At 42.5% G+C, this 18,134-nt stretch overlaps 1 protein-coding gene across 1 annotated transcript in view; it reads right to left on the reverse strand.

Moving 5' to 3' along the window:
- The window catches only part of PLCG2 (phospholipase C gamma 2), a 58,104-nt gene extending 41,209 nt beyond the window's left edge, over positions 1–16,895 (reverse strand). The window contains 4 exon segments of the mRNA XM_027685071.1: positions 9,042–9,242; positions 9,245–9,275; positions 16,395–16,463; positions 16,465–16,895. Coding sequence (XP_027540872.1) covers positions 9,042–9,242; positions 9,245–9,275; positions 16,395–16,463; positions 16,465–16,488 — 325 coding nt within the window. The 5' untranslated portion in view covers positions 16,489–16,895.
- Positions 16,896–18,134: the final 1,239 nt, after the last annotated feature.

Genomic DNA, 18,134 nt, shown 5'->3' on the forward strand with positions numbered 1-18,134 from the left:
GAAGGAGAGACAAGCAAGCAAATTCATCAACAAAATCCTGATAATGAAACATTAACTCATCTTGGAAGCAAAGTATCCCAGGCCAAACTTTCCACCATACTCCTTTCTCTCAGTCATTAAACAACTTCTGTTGGGAAAATGAGATCTCAAAGGTTAACATGAACTAATCAGAGGACACAAGCATCTTTCTTAAACTCTTTTCTCCAAGCGTCTTCAGCCTCAAGGTAGAGTTTTCAGTGTCTCAACCTTTGTGTCTCAAAGCATGTAAACATCTCCTAAGATCTGCATATTGGCCAACGGCCTTAAATTTAGAGGCAAACTTCTAAAATAAATTCATGCTGCAGCTATAAATGACCAAGAACCAAAAGCTCCTAACGCTGACTGATCCCCGTACCATCCAGAGGCTCTCTTAGACCCCTGGTGAGGTATCCAAATTACCATCCTAAATGCCACCATCTGAAAAAGTTGATCTTAGTCCACCAACTCACATTAATATCAGCAGAGAACACACTTAACTTCAAATTGACTCCTTTCAGACTCCTATAAACCCCCCCACATGAAGACCACACCACAAAGCCCCCCTCGAAGTACGAACTATGAGCAGCGATAAAGCAGATTTCACAACCTGCACTGCTGTTGTCATTTCCAGGGGCTGTTACCTCACACTGACCTCTGAAATAATACAAAACTTACTCAATGCCTCCCCTCAGTTACACACACTCACTACAGTTCTCCTTGCCTTAAGGCCTTTCAACCCTACCATGCCATTCTCCTGCATGAACGTGTGTGTATATACGTTGAGGCACAAGGATTTTTGTGTGCACAGGCACATTATTGCTTCTCCAACTGGTCTCTGAAAAAGAGATCACTATGCCCTAGTTGCTAAACATTCAGAAGGTAGAGGAACGGTTCAGCAAGAGAACAAAACAAGGAGAAGAGGAGGAGAGAGAAATATTTACATAAAACCCACTCAAATTCAAAATTTTACATTCCTCTACTTTTCTGGCAACATATTAAATACATCCTACAAAAGTCTGGCAAGATAGCACTACATTTGCTTAAATAATAAATGAAACAAAGATATAATACATATTACACTTGCAGAAAATGAATAGAAACTACCTGTATAACCTTAATTACATTTTATAGTGCCATTTAGCATGTATTATTCTATCTTATTGAAAGAAAAGCCAAGGCAGAAAACCAGAGAGAGAAAAGAGAAACATGCACATCAAGCATAAATTTTGGTCTCACACTAAGCTCCGTGGTCTTCCCAGATAGTCTGGAGTTACCTGGCCCCTTCCACATGATGCCCATGAACTCCAGAATGGCTGATCCCAACTGAACCGAGAAAGGAATGGGCCAGGAAAAGCTACAACATGTTTCAGACTCAGATTAGTAAATCAACTGTACCAACTTAGCTGTTACACACTTACTGTGAACTTTTTATAGCACAATCTGTCACTGAACAAGTAAAATGTAACTTCATGCCTGTGCCAGAACTACAAGCACAGCACTTCAGACACTCTTATCTTGTGCTGCCTTCAAGCACTGAGCCTTCCTCCTCCTCAATGCCACGTGCAAATTGCAGACATACCCTGGCCTGGCTTCACAGACATATTCCTGGGGCCTGATACACCCAAAAAAAGCATAGACCTGAACATATGCAGTTTGCAGTGTCAGATCAAATCCGATACACTTGCAGGTGCAACTTCCACAAAAAAGTGAAAGAAGATGAATGCATTTCCCAAGGAAACACAAACCAAAGTTTGCCCTGTGGAGAAGTTGACTCACACCCAGTCAGACATGGACACTCCCAACATATTCAGTCCCCAGCCAAACAGTTTGAAGAAGTCTAGTGCCACTCTAAAACCCACAACACTAGTTTACATTTCATCCATTCCTTCATGTGGTTATTTCCCCAGGTGAGAGGATCTCCTTGGCAGCCTCATCAGTCACCGATTTATTCTGACAACTCCCTCAAGCGGCTCTTTAATGAGACTGGACTCCAAGGCACCTTCAATTACCATCCTGTCTCAGGCTCTGATCTGGATGTCCAGTATTCCTGACAGTTCAGAGCCTGAAGCTGCTGAACTTCAGCTCCTGCTGTTGTGTGTTGTTTGGCAAATCAGTTAATTCAATGGATCATTACCCTACTACATAGCTACTTTCCAAAGACTGCACAGATTAATTGCTCAATGCCTTCCAGGGCACCTGCTGGAGCTCTTTTACTGCCATGAATTTCACAATAAACTTTTGATCTTCCACATCTCCACTGATCTCCACTCCAATAACCTGGCAGCAGTGATCACGTTCAGTCACATGCTCGGAGGTAGGAATTCCTGTTACATTTCCTTCAGTCACACTTAGAGGTAGAGGGTAAAACACAACTTGGATTTCACTCCAGCAGGTGCTGTGCAAGCTGAGCAGAAGACAAGACATAAGGTAAGCACAGGCAGAAAACCATGTGAAGAGGAGAACTGAAAAAAACATTATGCTATTGTACACTGTGCTCATCCCAGATGGAGAGAACAAACCAGCACTGCTGTTTAAAGGGAGAAGTTCTGCCTCTGTCTGCTGTGTGGTCACCCACTACCCACCTCTGGTTGGGAGAACCAACCAGATCAGCACCCAGATTAGGGAACAGCCGCTGCTGAAAACCAGTCAGTGCCAACAGCAGAGCACCTTCTCTGAGCTGCAAGTGCCCGTGTAAATTCACTGCAGGAAGGCAAATTTGCACAGATCACCTTTGGTCGAGTTGGATAATTTTAGGGTGGAAAGACAGGCAGACTGTTTATAAACGAGTAAGTCAAAAAACCTTAGAGACTGTCAACCTAGCAAGGTATCCTTGATAGCAAAGTCTTGATTAACAGTGTAGAAGTTCACCCAAGTCTACCATTATGGACTACAGAGTCCTCTAAGATAACACTCCTGATTCAAAGCCTAAATTCTCCAGGAATCCTTCAGTGTCTGTGGCCACAAATGATGCTTGGATCAGAGCTGAGTAATGCACTTAATGAAGGAGAAGAAAAAGCCTACAGAAAGATTCAGAGGAGGCTTATGGACTCAGAAATCATTCTATGACCATTATTTCAGTAAGTCTCAAAAGGCTAAAGAGAAATTACTGGCAATGTTTCAGAGAAGAAAATAAGGGACTGTGATCACCGAGGTGCTGTGCACTGAGACATGGGATGGGCCTTCTCTCTATGAATATATTTGCATTTTCATGTGTATGTATGCATAGCAACATTCCACACTGAAGAACCAGATTTCAGAATACTTTTCTTTTTCCCAACAATTTGCATTACAAAATATTCCAAAGAAGATTTCACTTCAGAAACTGCCCTCTTCAACACAGGCTATGTGCAAATGAGCACCCAGTGAATGAAAAACGCCTCTGGTATCCTTTGGCAAATGTACTTCACGGTGGTTAGTGAGGACAATGGCTCTGCTCTCACTTCTGCAGAATTAAATATTAACTGCACAAGGTGTGTTTTAACAGCCTCTTTTATTCAGAGCAGCAATAGAACACGAATCTTGTGTGGCTCTAGAGGAACAAGGTGAGGCTTCTCTCAGAGGACAAAGTCACAAGAAAGCAGAAAGCAGCACTGCAGTATAGATGTGATAGGGAAAGTAATTCAGCTCATACAAACAGAGATGTTTACTGAGACATTCAGTGGCTCAAGAAGTCATTACAGATAAGCCACAAAATGATCTGAAAACACAGTCACAAGGATGAAACAGTGTGGTGCACCTTGAGAAAGTACCCGTGAGTACCTTTCCAAGGGTCCTCTGGGGATTTAGCTTTAGAGAAGTGCACCTTTTAAACCCCCAGGGTTTTATGTAATCAGGTCACACAGAGCTGTCATGTACAGCAACAACAAATTACCATTAAATTTATAACTTCTCACTGGACTGCTCAGCAGAGCAATGTGTTACAGTCCTTCCCAGTTTGAGCTCTGAATTCAAGAGGCCATACATCTCAAATGGCTAGTGGCTTCATATTGAAAATTAAAAGGCACCTCCACAAATGACATAAGAATAAGGTACCATTTACATATATGCCCATAAAAATTCACATTCTGCTCTATGCAACAAAACCAAACCAAACTGCTGCTGTGTCAACCTGACTTTGGGGAAAGTGTACTGGAGTACCTCCATCTCACACTCACTTTGACCAGCCACTGCAGGGGTGTCAGGCCTGTGAGGTTCATTCCATCCCCATTTTGCTGGTTGGCCATGACAGGAAGTCTGGTTGTTGTAAGTGAGCATTAGACATTGCAGAACTGCTAAAGGGAACGAATTGTTTGAAAAAGAGCTACAAGCTACACACACTCATTTTTTCATTTGACCACAGAAACCAAGCTGTAAATATTCATCTGAAGACTTACAATGATTCCCTGGGTAACAACTGAAACACAGCAATTTCAAAACAGGGGGAAAAAGGTGAATTTTAACGTTCCTTTGTGAAGATACTCCACAAAGAGCAAGAAGTGGATTCACTTTTCCCAATGACATACTGTTCTTTAATAGTATTCAGAAGACAGAAAGCAAATGACAGAATAGAGACTCAGGTTTTTCAATTTATTACTCTAAGTCTGATACAGTAAGGAAATTCAGACAGAAATTCTGGAAGCAGTAAGGAAAAACAAAAGTCACTACTAGAAAGCAGCAAGATCAAGTCTAATATTCAAGCCAAATGAAGCTCTCATTTCTCACTCCTCAGCTGAATACGTAGGTACTCATCACTTCTCCCAGAGAGGTACTGACCTGTAAATGTTTATACCATCTTCTCCAATGGGAAAAAATTCAGTTTTCCACCACAGAGGAAATTTAAATTGGCATTAACAATTTGACTGATTAAAGGATTAGCTGTTAATGTATGGGGGAAAAAGATCTGTGCTTGAGAATGTAAGCCAAAAGTCTCTTAGGCGTTAGTTTTTTAAGTTTCCCAATGCATCTGACAGCCAAAAGGATGCATGGAACCAAAACCTGCTCTCCTTGGCAGGTCATTTTAGCAAAGATTTTAAAAGCAAAATTATCAAACTTTAATTTCATGCAAAAGATGCTGCAGGATAAAACACAAAACACAACAACAAAGATTAAAAAAAATCCAACTCTTGTTAGGAAGAACAGCACTGCCTGTGGCAACATACATAAGACTGCTATTACAGTAATTATAGATCCCTGCATTTCACCTCACCCTGTCAGTTGAATGTGGCCTGATCTGGTCTTGTTATTTACATGATTATACTATAGATGCACTGTTTCTATAATGAGCTTTGATCATTAAATATCCAGGTGCAACATTTGGCAGAAACCAGCAATTTCTGGTTGGCAATGTAACACAACCTGAAAACACGGGGCAATCTTGCAGATCGAGAAAAAAAACGAGCAACTCCCACAGGTACTGATTCTACTTATAATGTGAATTTACTAAGTTAGTTCTTTGCTTCCATTCACTCTCTTTTTTAACATACCTGTGAAACACGAAAATTCAATTCGGTTTTATAAGGTTTTTTTCAATATCATGTTCTAGAGGACAAATTCTGTACAATCTCCACTTCTCAGCAGGAAGAAAATCTCAAGTGCACTTACCAACCTACCTCTTCTCTTTCAACATTACCTGTAACCTGAACACTTGGTCTACATACAGAAAAAGCAGTTTAACAGCTCATGTATTATATAACTTTTGCTAAACATGGCCCTCCGATGCTTTAAACCTACTTCTTGTTTTGTGCTTGCACAACTAAATCGTCACTAGATATTTTTATTCTTGAGTCTTTTGCAATAAATAAAGAACATAAAAAAATAGGTGATCTTTCTTTTCTAAATATTAAGGGAATAAAATATGATTTATTATATCATTTTACAAAAGCAGGTCTCCCCTTTGTGTGGGGGAAAAAAGAAAAAGAAATTCCTAGGTCATCAAAACAGGAGAAATCATCTTATGTCCTCAAACAGAATCTTCCTTGAAATGAGCGTGCTTGTATTGCAGAGAAATCACACACTTGCCCGTTCATGGAAGGCACCACAGATTTCTCAGAGTATAAATTCTCCTGGCTGTGAATCATCCCTTCACTCATAGATTCATGGAAGAATATGCAGAAACTCGCATATTTTCCAGTGACTAATCAAATTCTACTCACCACGAACTTTCCCTTAATAATTGTCCTTAAAGCACTTTGCATCTGATAAAGAAGGAAATATCCATTACAGATCAGCTTCCTGGAGATTTATACCTTGTCACCTATTTGCTCTACAAGCTTAAATACCGTAACCTCTTATGCCCTACTTTATTCACGTCCATATAAATGCATATACCACGACACAAGGAAATTTGGGAGCCCTTATTTGGTACTACTGGAATGTCCTCCTGGTCACCAAGCCCCAGGTGCCAGTCACACAGACTCTTAGCAGAGTCCTGGCCAGCTCTTCTCACCCTTGGCCACCTTTTCCTTCCCCTTTGCCTTTCACTGCTGTCCAGCAGTTCCCTCCACTGCCATCCCCGCTGTGACAGCGTGTCCCCACTTGTTTGTGGGACATTTGGTATCCAAGCAAAGAAACAGCCCAGCAGAGTAGCTGACGTGGAGGCAGAAGTGACCCCCAGACACTATGGGGTGTAGAACACACCCCCACTGTGTGGTCAGCCTGGGACAGCCTGACATGGGGACAACCCACCCAGGGTGTGTCTGACCTCAGGGCCCCCACCCAGACCCACGCTCAGCTGTAAATGTTAAACACACAATAAAAGTACCCAGCAGAACCACAAGGAAGCAACACGCTGAGCAACCCACTGCAATAGATCCTGCTGGTCAGGCATCTATCCTGTGCATCAATTAGTTTCTGCAAGGAAAGGGCCCATTACACATTAAACAAACAAATCAAATCCCTCCGTTCAAGGGAACTAAACTTTCCTTCTCTCAAGTCAAAATTAGTTCAGCTTTAATATCGTTAGCAAGATCTGTAATTCTTACAATTGCTTACCCATGAACGTGCAATGGTCAATAAAACCTGTGGGTAAGTGATCCACACACTTTTTATACATTCAATGGCCAGGGTAAGAGACTCCAGCAGACAGTAATTCAGAGCAGGAACTAAACTTTCCTCTGGAGGAGCCTTTCATTCTCTCAAATGACTATCTAGGCAGACAGATGAGACTAATCTTGGAATTTAACTGCTTAATAGTAGGCTGTGAAAACATCTCCTCAAACTTATTTCACACACAGAAATCCCAATCCTGTTTATAACCCTCAGTCCCCAAGACCCCGTGCACTCTGCATCAGAGTCATGAACCATTCACCAGGTCAAGTGAGTGTTTGCAACACTCACCAAAACTTCCTTCTCATTCAAGAAACAGAGAAAATTTCTCCTACTGCAATCACTGACAGGGGCTCCACTGAAACCAGAGTCAGTGTGCATAGCAAGAAATATAAATGAGGGAAAAAAACCCAAAACACAATGGCTTCAAAGCACAGGTGACCTTATAAAATATTAATAACACACTAGAACATACAAAACAATAGGAAAAAAAATTTTAAAAACAACAAACAAACCCCACACAGCTCCTCAAGGGAAAGACATCTGTCATCAGAAGTTAAACCAATCTTTTGGCGCTCATGACTTAGGCAACTTAGGATCAACAGTCCTGAGATTCCACAAGCAATCCCATAGTAAACTTTAGGGTATCTTTAACAGTTTAAAATAAGGACAATGCAGGACACAAAGAAATGCCATTAATAAGTAAAAGGCAGAAGAAAACGCTCCGACATTTTGTAGCCAGCATCTACCAGGATTTCCCTCAGTGACCTTAAGAGCTACAAGGGCATCTAAAATGTCTCCATGCAGAGAACAACAGCGAGATGACTAAAAGAAGCCCAAGCATGGGTGAGCACAGGCACATCTAGCTCAGAGCTGCTTCCTTCAGCTATTTGCATAGCTCTCTGCAGGCCTCCCTAAGGAAGCACATGGTGCTGGCATTCATTTTAATACACTGCTGAGACCCTGCATTTCAAACACCCACGATGAAAACGTTTTTCTAAGGTGCACTGCTCCCTCCTGTCCATTCGGGTTTGGTGATGGGTTGTGTTGGAACCAAAAATGTAGGAAAGGTACAGGTGAGGTGCTCTGGAGTCTTAGCAGAAGCACTAAAAACTTTCCTGGCCTCCACTACACCCAAAAAATACTCCAGGAGAGGCAGCTCCCCTCTTTCTGTCGCTAATCTTTTCCCTCTCATCACTTGATACACTCATAAAATGGATAACATGGGCAAATTTTATTTAACTTTCCTTGAAAGGTGCTCATTTGCCAGTCTCTCCTAACTTTGTTGGCTAACAAGAAAGGAAGACACCTCTCAGTCACTCAAACTTTCTTTGGGCCTACAAAGCATTACATTTTACAACAGCAGAGTCACATTAAATCAAAAAAAAGTGCAGATTGTACAACAGGATCAGAGTTTCCTTACAAACAGCAACTACTGCCTTCAGCAAGTCTCACTAGCTTGGACAAGCTCAAGAGTGAGCTTGACCTCAGGAGAACTGAAATGCCATCCAAGAAGTCACTTGACTTTCCCAAAAAAGGTCCTAAATAATGATTTCTATTCTGAAGCAGCAAATTGCCTGAGAAAATAGAAATATGAATTCAGTTTCCTTGTATTTCAAGGTGGTTTTTCTCTTTTTGGAGTGAGAAGGGGTAAAGAATTACTCACTTGAATTTATAAGACATAATGACCCAAAACAGTTGTCACTCAGTAACTTAATGCAGAGAACACAAGCACCATCATATTCAAAGATGAAAACTTTGAGAACAAGGCTCAGGATAAAAGCATGTTAATCATATTTAAGCAGTGTTAGATACCTAAATAATGAGCTGCAGAAAATTCTTCATCTACTTGGCAACAATTCAGAATATTCTCAGCAAATTACCAAACTCTTTTCAGCCAAAAGCTTCATTATGCTACCACAGGCTCATTAAATTAATATTTGACAAGAACATCCATTCACTATTAACTCCAAGTTCAGGTACACTTTGCAAATACTCACAGACACCTTCAATCTTGTCAGCTGTCTTGCTCCATGCAACCTGCCTGGTTTCCATTATGACTTGAATAGTCCTTCTTTCTGGGCTACTCTTTTTAAGACTGAATATTGTCATAACAGTTCCCAGCTCCAAAGTCCTTTTGATCTGGCTTTTCTCATATTCCGGCAGCACTCCATAGTTTATACTCTTTCTGGGCATTTTTTCTTTTTAATCAAACTTTTATGGTTTTCAGTGTCCTGAAAAGAAAAAAAAAAAAGGGAGAAAATTCAATATTTAAAACAACATTTTCATTTCTTTAAAAATCACATTTGTGTAAGTTAGATACCTAATGGAGACTCCTGCCCATGCAAATGCAAGACAGGTACATGGCCAACATTAACAGCATCCTTGCTGTTCTCTCCTGAAAGGAAGTACAAACCCTCACTACTAACACAGCTTTACATCTCTAAAGTCTCCACATCAGGACAGGAAAAAAGCAGAAAAACAAAAACAACAACAAAAAACCCCTAACCAAACCAAACCAACAAACAAAGAAAAAGAAAGAAAACCTGCAGGAAATACCAAATTTATGAATAACTAAGTATTATGGACAAATGAACAAAAAACAAAACACAACGAACACAAACTATTGAAAAGAAAAAAAACCAGTACCTGGATTATAACAAATAAAGCCTAAATAAAACTAAAGAACACATCAGAAACATGAAAAAAAAATTGTTCAAAGTAGAGCAGAACTATGCTAAGAACCTCTCTTAAAGGAGCAACATTTGGTTTCTCTAACATTTTCTGCCACATTTCCTAGACCTTCTCCTACCCAAAAAATAATGTAAATACAATTATGCTGCACAAATTGCTATGGCAGTTTATTTCACTTACCAAACCTCCAACTTTTTTTTGACAGTATGACTGATGGCCAAGGAAGGATTACTTTCTGGGATGGTTATACAAGTAACTCCTGATTAGACAAGCAAAAACAGTACCTAGTGCAAGCATGAATAGAATCCTTTTTCATAATACCTAGCAGGGTTTCCATGTATCACTTACAAATTATACATGCACATCAAATAAAAAATGTAAGCATTACACACCACATATTCTGTCCAAATGTACTTTTACCCCCTCAAAGCACTAAGCAGCAAGAATGCACCTCTGAAGCCTTCAAGTAGCAATACTGGGTTTTCCCCAGAAAATGGCAAGTGTCACTGGTAGGTCCAAAGAGATACTTCCTCAAACAAAGTTCCAACCTTGACTATATTTATCTTGATTTGATGACTTCAAGAGTTTCTGAAGACATCAAAAAAATGTGCTCTTTGATCCTACTTTGATTCTACCAAACTCCTTCCAAGCATCAGATCTGTTTTATTTGTTCTATACAGTGAGATACCTTTGTTCACAGACTCTCTAATTGACATAGAGACAAAAGAAACTCTTAACAGAAATCACCATTCCTATAGGAATTTCCTTATTGTTTTAGGGCATTTGTAGAATTATGTTTCATAAAAACCTCATTAGTTCTATGCAGGGTGGAATTTAAAACTTCTCATTCTTGAAACTGATACTACTGCAAGAAATACCTGGAAATCCATCTTGTCCTACGTATTGACAACCTAGATATTAACATGAGAAAAGGAGATACATTCAACAGATTTGAATCATACTCTTTCAACTTTTCCAGGATTACTTTTTTTTATATTCCCAGTGCTATCTTCCAATAACCAAAATGCTGTCCCCAGGTGAACTGCAGCAGGTTTGCTCTTCTTGCATCAGTTTGCTGCCCAAAGAGACCTTTAAAATCTGAGAAGCCTCACAGGTTCTGCTGTCAGTGTTACTGTCTTCTTGATATTACATCAGGAAGAGCAAGGAAGTGCTGATGATTGAAGCCTGGCAATCCAATGACAAGACAGCACAAGAAATAATTATATCAGCTACCATAAACTCTTGCACTATATTAGATTTTAAACCTGTATGAGAGCTATACGAGAATTTAAACCAGGTAACTGTCCTTTTGAGAGCTGTAGTGAGGGGAAAACATGAGTAAATACCAACACTGAAACAAATGTTGGCTACATCTGAAAAGTCTCAGTTTATGCACTTCTAAAACTTCATGGCTGTGTTTCTCCTACACAGTCTTCTTTTTCTTACTCACGTGATATTTGTGTGCACACACTTGGGACACCAAACAGCCAAAAGACAGATGTGTACACAGCAGCTCTTGCAAATATTACCAAGTTTCTGTGCTCTGGTTTCCCTCACATCATTGCCTCAAACAGCTAATTACAAGCCTGATTACCCCTCAGTGAGATTATTTACAAACAGGGTGCTCTGGAACTTGCTCTTTCATCCATAAATATCATTTTCACACAAGTTGCAGGGGCTGCTGCCACACAGTTCCCAGCCATCCTCCTTAAGCTCACCCCTGAGCAGGGCAGGTCTAAAGAGCTCTGTGCACATGCAGCCACCAGGCACAGCATCTCTTGCGGTTCTCTCCCCCTCTCCTCAGTCCACTCCTCTCCCTCACAGGCAGTTTCAGTTTCCGTGTTGATGGCTAATTCGACCATGGCACTTTTCGCTTCCCTTTCGTAACTTCTTCCAGCCCTCCTCCCCCTCACCCCGTGCACTGTCTCCTGACCTGCCCCTCGCTACGGAGCGCCCTTTTCTGCTCCCTCTCATTAAAGCCACTAATCTGCCTTTCAACATCGCGTCACCAGCTGCTTTCAGTGCAATCTGACTTCGAAGCTGTCTGGGCAATCTTTCCAATCCCTTTTTAAATTCGACCACTTCAAAAAAATATATATATATTTTCTTTTTTTTTTGTAAACTAAGAGAGAAGCCACAATGGTCCCTTTTTAGCTGCCGGGCGACCTCTTCTGCACTGCCCACCATGAACCTGAAGTGTTCCACAGAAGGAATCATCTCACACCATGTTTTGCAAAAGATTATACATATTATGTGGGGTTTTATATCAATAATGTTGTTACGGTAATAAAAAAATGGACTATTCTTTCCTTATAATACTGAAAATATATATATACTCCAATCCTACGACTCAGAGGGAGTGAACAATATAAAGTATAATAAGCAACAGCAGATTTTTTTGGTTTAGCCATAATGTAACTGATCCTTTCAGACTCCCTGGAGCTAATCAGAGAATCATCTGAATTATCACAGGTTTGCACCTAACAAGACAGCCGTAGTCATCTTGTCTTGCTACAATGACCGGTATTAACAAGAAATGAAAGGAGGGGAAAACAAAAAATTAAATTAAAATCTTTGTACAGTGTCTGTTTTTCTGACAAATAAAAGAAAATCCGTCTTCTCACTTTGCTCTTTTCATTAAGAATTGTAATAAAACAAATATGCTGCAATTTGGAACAAGGTTTAACCATTTTACCAACACTTCGATGCAATAACAAATACCTGAACTTTTAACTTAGCACAGCACAGTTTTTTAGGAGACTGTAGAGAAATATACATCAGCTCTGCCTTTTACACTACAAGGTGTAGCTGTAAAACGAAACATGACTTAGAACAATAAGAAAAGGAGTTTCTAAGTACAACTATTTAATAAAAGGCAATGCAGCAGGTTTTTTGAGAGATAAGTCCTTTAGTACAAAGGAACTGCCTTTCCGAGGTGGCTTCTTAAACAGTTTCCGCTGAATAGAATATACTGGACTTCCTCTTTTAAAGTAGCTCTTTCTTCCAAAACCAGAGAGAACGGTGGTTTTAGTCTAACTTGAATCCTAAGTCATAGGCCAAGTTTTTAACTTACTGTGAAACAATATTGTAGCTGAGGATACCCACTTTGTCAGAAAAGATGGAAGGAATATTGCAATATTTGACCAACCTAAGTGACCACTACTAGACTGTTCTGGTTACCTGCTCCAGTTTAAGGATAACATCCCAGAGTGCTGCCTAAGAGTAAAGGAACTAACATAAGCCCTTGGTTTTAGACCTAACCTTTAAAACATGTCTTACACTCACCAACAGGTGCCCCTCACCTCCCTACACCCATGACTGCACAACTATTTGAATTAACAATATTTCTACCCATTCATGCAGCAGAATTTCATAATGACCCTCATCACCTGGATGCCTCTAGCCCAGCAGAGTGTGAACTACAAGATGCTGTGTGCAACAGAAGCTTTACTGCTCTTCTACTGCAAAGTTACTGAAGCCTAAAGTAGAAAGGTCCAGCATCACTTACAGGATTCAACAAGTGAGTTAATAATCACAGAACCAAGCCATAAGCTCTAGACACAGACACCAATCCATGACTCTTTCCCTTTGACCGTAGGACCTACAGGAGTTAAATTTTGAAGGTGTCCTGTACTATATGCAGAACTGGGACCACTTGTTATTGTTTGTGTAAGAGCTGTTTTGACACTTTTTAGTTGAAAAGACTAAAAAGTCTAAAAGACTCACTGCAAGTAACCAAGTGAACATGAAAAAAACAAACTACTTAATCTATCCAAAACCCTGTATATTTAGTTTTACTTCATTACAGCACTTCAGAATTTCAGAAATAAACCCTTCTTATCTGAAGATTAGTCTACAGCTCCTAACTTTCTTCATGATAACAGAAAGCAAGGAATAACTGTAGTAAAGGCAAACTATAAATGTACAAGCTAGAAAAGAACATCTCAGATAAGCATTAATGAATCCATACTCTGTTGTAATTTCACCAGTATGACAAAGCAGGTGCTTTCCAGGCACACAAGGTCATCCAAAGTTTGACTCCAGGTCAATTCCTAAGTTCTCCCATGTGCTCTGGGAACTGCAAAAGGGTTGTTGCATCCGAGCTCCACCTTTGGATGCGTTTAGGACACCTCCTAACCTGAGCAGACAACACTACCAGTATGGATATCCACCAGCAACACCAGTGCAGTCCCACAGCACTGATAATTAATAATAATCAGCGTGCTGCTCTTGCGATGCAGCTGCTGCCCTGGGAGAACTGCGGTCTGGCGATGAGCAGGGGAGGGGAACCGCAGCAAGACGGTGCCCACCTGCCCCGGCCCGGCTGGGCCCTCGCCCCGGCAGGGCTGTGCATGGCTGGGCTGCTGTCAGGGACACGCCACACTCTGAAGGTTTCCTTCCTTCTTCTCCCCCGGGCTGGGCTGCGGCGGAGAGCGGCCACACGCGAGGCGCCAGGCAGTGTCCCCTCCGAGCCCCCTCAGGAAGCGCCCGCACTGCCCCGTCCCCTCCAGCCCAGGCACCCTCCGCCCCGCGGGACGACCCTCCCTGTCCCTTCTCCCCCCGGCACGTCCCTCCCTCACCCCTCGCGGGCTGCCTCTCGCTCTCCCCGAGCCCGCACTCGCTCGCAGCGCCTCCGCCTCCCCCCGCCAGACCCTCCCTCACGCCCGGGCTCGCCGCCCCGCCCCAGCCCCGCGGCACCTGCTGCCGTCGGGGCCGCGGCCGCCGCTCTGCGCGGTGGGGAGCGCCCCTCCGGCGGCATCCCCCGGGGCCGCGCTCACCTGCGCGGCGGCGGCAGCTCCGTGCGGCGGCGGGGCCGTGCCGGCGGCTGCCGGTGCCGCCGCTGGTCCCGCTGGTCCCGCGGCTCCTCTCGGGGCTCCACTTCTGCTTCTGCCGTCAGCGGGAAGGGGCGGCGCCTCGTGACCCCGCGGCCACCCACAGGCGAGGGGCCCCTCAGCGCGCCGGGGACCGGCCCTGCCCTCCCGTACCTTCCCCTGCCCTCCCGGGCCCTCCCTGAGCGGCGAAGCCGGGCTGGGACTTCTCGCCCCGTTCCTCCACCTCCCCCGCCCCCGGGGCTGGTGTCGGGGCGAGCCCTCTGCCGCCGCTGCCCCTCGGCCGCCCCCTGAGGCACAGGCTCTAGGTTAGACGGAGGCACTGCTACCTGATGCTTTCCCTTTGACTGTAGGAACTGTAGGAAATAAACTTGGAAGGCGTCCTGTACCGTATGCAGAACTGGGACCACTTGCTAAGCCTACCCCTCCTGCCAGGTCGGGCTGTCCGGCTCTTAGAGTTGATGTTCTGCTGGTCTGAGCAGGAGGATTGAGCAGTACCTGGAGCTTAGGAAAAGGCTCTCAAACTTCACTGTCTTGCAATTATGTTGACAAGTTAAAACTGACTCTCTCAAGGTGATCCACTACAGTTGTATCACAAGCACCTCAGCTTAAGAGCGGCAACGCTAAAAGTATTAACCAGGTTGGGATTCAGAAGAGTAGTGACAGGACAGGCCATGCTGCCTGGAGGTCAAACCCTGGTACAGTCATTAAACTTGAGGTATCACTCTTGCCCTACACCAATTTAGTAAAGCTGGGGTAAATTCCTACATCCACAGGCAGGATAACAAGGTCATCACAGGGAACAAGTCATGCCAGGTCAGAAGACACCAAAACAAATGCCTAGAAACCAAAGCTAGGGATGGTACAGCATTTGCAAGGAACAGGTTTCCCCAGAAAGCTCTTGGCTTTCTGCAAGGACCACTCCATGTTACAGCAGCCGTTCCTATATTCCAAATGCTAGTTCCCAAAAGCTGAAGTCTCATGGAGATAGCTCTTCATCTCCCCTCCTTCCAACACCGATGGCTGGCACAAGGGAGTGAAAAGAATGTGTCTTTCAACAGGCTAACCCACTCTACTGAGAGGAAAAAAAAGTTTTGAATAATGTTTGAATAGTAGCCAAAGTGTGTTTTTTATTAATTCTTTCACCCTACACATGCAGAAACTGCTGAAACAAAATGATACCTGGAATGAGGTAGCAACAGGTTCTTCATCAAACACCACCAGCTTTACTACTTAGCTACCTGTGAAATGTCAGTTGTATCCAGCTGTATTGTAGGAGCAGTTTCAGAAACTCTTCCCAAAAACAAACTAACAAGTCAAAAGCACCAAAGGGATTAAAATAAGTATGACTTATCAAGACAGAAGTGAAGAAGGTATTCAAAATACACTACCACAGAAAGGAAAAACCCTGAAAACCCAATACCTGCAAAAGGTGTGGATCATTTTAAATGCAAAACAAAAAGATGATCATTACAATCTCATCATTGTTCACAATCTCATGCCATCTTGCTAAAGACTCTTCACATTTTTCTAGATGCCAAACCTGGGAAAAGTTTCTCTCTTTATAACATGTGACTCAGTTACAAATTCACAGTACAACATCTTAAAGGAGCCATGATGGTAAAAGAATGAGAACAGCAGAATATGTCTCAATCACGTCACAGTGTCAATCCTATACTTCATTTTTTTGCACTTTGTCTTTAAAGCCTTCAGTTTTTTTTGATGAAGCTGCTTTTGAAAATATATGAACAGAGGCAGAATGCACATGCCAGGAGGCCAACTTCCACAGCTGCAAAAGCTAATACCCAAACATCTGTACGCAGCACATACCACAGAGAGCTGAAGGGTGCAGGTGATCCTGGGCATTATACAAGCAGGAGATAACAGTAATCTCTTATTCCCAGCTGTCAGATCCAGAAGTCATTTGGGTCCGTTGACAGTGAATCCAAGTTCCAGCAAACACCAGCCTCAGCAGCCCCTCCTGGTTCTGCTTCACTTGGCCAGGTACCAACAGCCTCCTCACCAGTCATATGGCACAGTTTCAGCACAGGAATCACCCTTGAACAACCCGCAAGCCACACAGGCACAGAGTTGAAGATCTTTATCATGCTCAGAGCTTTGCTGCCGAAGTTAAAACACTGCTGCAAAGGATGTGGGACTTTGGTCCACTAGAACCTACCAATTCCCAACATTCCTTGCACAACCTTGGACTTACCTGATAAAACTCTGTTAAAGCTGAAGAGTCGTTATATAGTCAGAGAAAGTACATATGTGGGAGAAAATCATAGCTGCAGTGGGGATCATAACGTTGAATCCTGTGACAAATTCCCGGCCATATAGATGGAGTAAGCAATCCTCAAAACCAAATCAATAAAATAGTAACTCTTAGAAACACCAGCTGTTACTGAGCACATCCACTACACCAGAAATAAGAGTACTTAGGCAGCCTCACAATCACAAGAGAAGATCTGAGTTATTATCAGAATCAGCAACTCTGCCATCCAGCTTTCAAACCTCAAAACCCCAGGCAGACAACAGAATTTCCTGTAGGGACAGTGGACCTCATAGTCACAGATAATTATCAGGTGACATCTTCAGTTCTCTTTTTGTAGCAAAAAATCCCGTATATGTATGCTGAGAAGAGATGTGGGGAAATTAGTTCTCCATCTGAGTCGAAGAATCTGGCCCCAGCAAAGCCTGTGTGTTTAAAGAGGACAAGGTTAGCTACTAGAATAAAATCTTTCTTCCTTTTTTCTTTTTTTTCTCTTCTTTTTATCAGTTTGACTTTCTTCTTATAATTTTAAAAGGCTTCTTGAATTGTTAAAAAATATAATCACAATTCATATTATAAGATCCGAAAGCGAGTTTTTCAGCTGGAAGTACATTTTTATGTTTAGGTCATAAATCCCTCAGAAAGGCAGTTTATAGTGTTGACACGGACACTTTCTTAATTACAGTACCGGAAAGTTCAGCCCTGTCTTGTATGTGGTAATGAAGTGTTGATTGCTTCCCCTGAAGAATAAAGCAAGGCACAAAAGAGAATCACAGGACTGGCCAGGCAGTCCTGTGTATGTAATAAATAATATATATAATAAATAATGGTCACAAAGCTCCTCACAGGACCTACCAAGAAAATACAGCTTTTGTGGAGAAGCTAAAAGTTGCATAGCTTTATCCCCTCAATTGTAAGAAGTGTTTAAGAGTCATTAGGGAGGAGGAACAAATATTTTAGAGATAACTGCTACAGTCTGGAGGGAGGGGGCAAGGACGGCCCTCCCAGTGGCTGTTGTCACTGGCAGAGCACTCCTGTACCACCCCAGCTCCTCGTGGCATTGCTTCAGCTACTCTGGGAAGCCTTGATCAGCTTTTAGTGCTCACCTTTAATACCTCAAAGGGCCTCTGTGATGTGATGCTGATCTTTAAGAACATTGTCCAGATCAAGTAATGAAGTTCACGTGGGACTCACCCTCAAACACTATCATGCTGTGTGACAGGTCCAACACCCCCAGCATATCTTCTCAGCATAACAGAGTTCAGGCTCCTTGAAAAGCGTGTTTCTTTTAGAAAGTG

The sequence above is a fragment of the Neopelma chrysocephalum genome, unplaced genomic scaffold (genome assembly GCF_003984885.1).
Source record: "Neopelma chrysocephalum unplaced genomic scaffold, ASM398488v2 Primary Assembly neopelma1_68, whole genome shotgun sequence".
Classification (NCBI taxonomy): domain Eukaryota; kingdom Metazoa; phylum Chordata; class Aves; order Passeriformes; family Pipridae; genus Neopelma; species Neopelma chrysocephalum.